The following is a 386-nucleotide window of genomic DNA, read 5'->3' as shown; positions in this document are numbered from 1 at the left end:
CGGGGTGGCGCCCTCCCCGTCCCAGAGCCCTGCTACCCACGTAGCGCGGGTCCTGGGGCGGCGGGCGGACGGGCCGAGCCCTCCTCACCCTCTGCCGCCTTCCTCCCATCAGGTGCCATTTTCGAAGGCAATGCTGCCAAGGACGACGAGGTGTTCAAGCAGGCGGTGTCGGATCTGAACCTCAATGACGACATCCTCCAGAGCGAGAAAATCACTTACTCCATCAAGCTCATAGAGGCCAACAACCCCTTCCATGCGGTGCAGGAAGGTGAGCGCCTCGGGCGGCACCCACGGCGTGGGCGGGTTGGGTACGTGGAGGGGACGGGCTGAGGGAGGATCGTCCCGTCCCACCGGCGGGGAGGGAGCGCCGGTGACTGCCCGGACCT

At 67.1% G+C, this 386-nt stretch overlaps 1 protein-coding gene across 1 annotated transcript in view; it reads left to right on the top strand.

The window, feature by feature from the left end:
• Nucleotides 1-386, top strand: part of GRID1 (glutamate ionotropic receptor delta type subunit 1) — a 513,295-nt gene that overhangs the window by 2,317 nt on the left and 510,592 nt on the right. Inside the window, 1 exon segment of the mRNA XM_017746337.1 lies at nt 113-268. Coding sequence (XP_017601826.1) covers nt 113-268 — 156 coding nt within the window.

This window comes from Corvus brachyrhynchos, unplaced genomic scaffold, assembly GCF_000691975.1.
Source record: "Corvus brachyrhynchos isolate BGI_N302 unplaced genomic scaffold, ASM69197v1 scaffold279, whole genome shotgun sequence".
NCBI classification, from domain to species: Eukaryota; Metazoa; Chordata; class Aves; order Passeriformes; family Corvidae; genus Corvus; species Corvus brachyrhynchos.
This window is presented reverse-complemented; position numbering and strand designations above follow the sequence as displayed.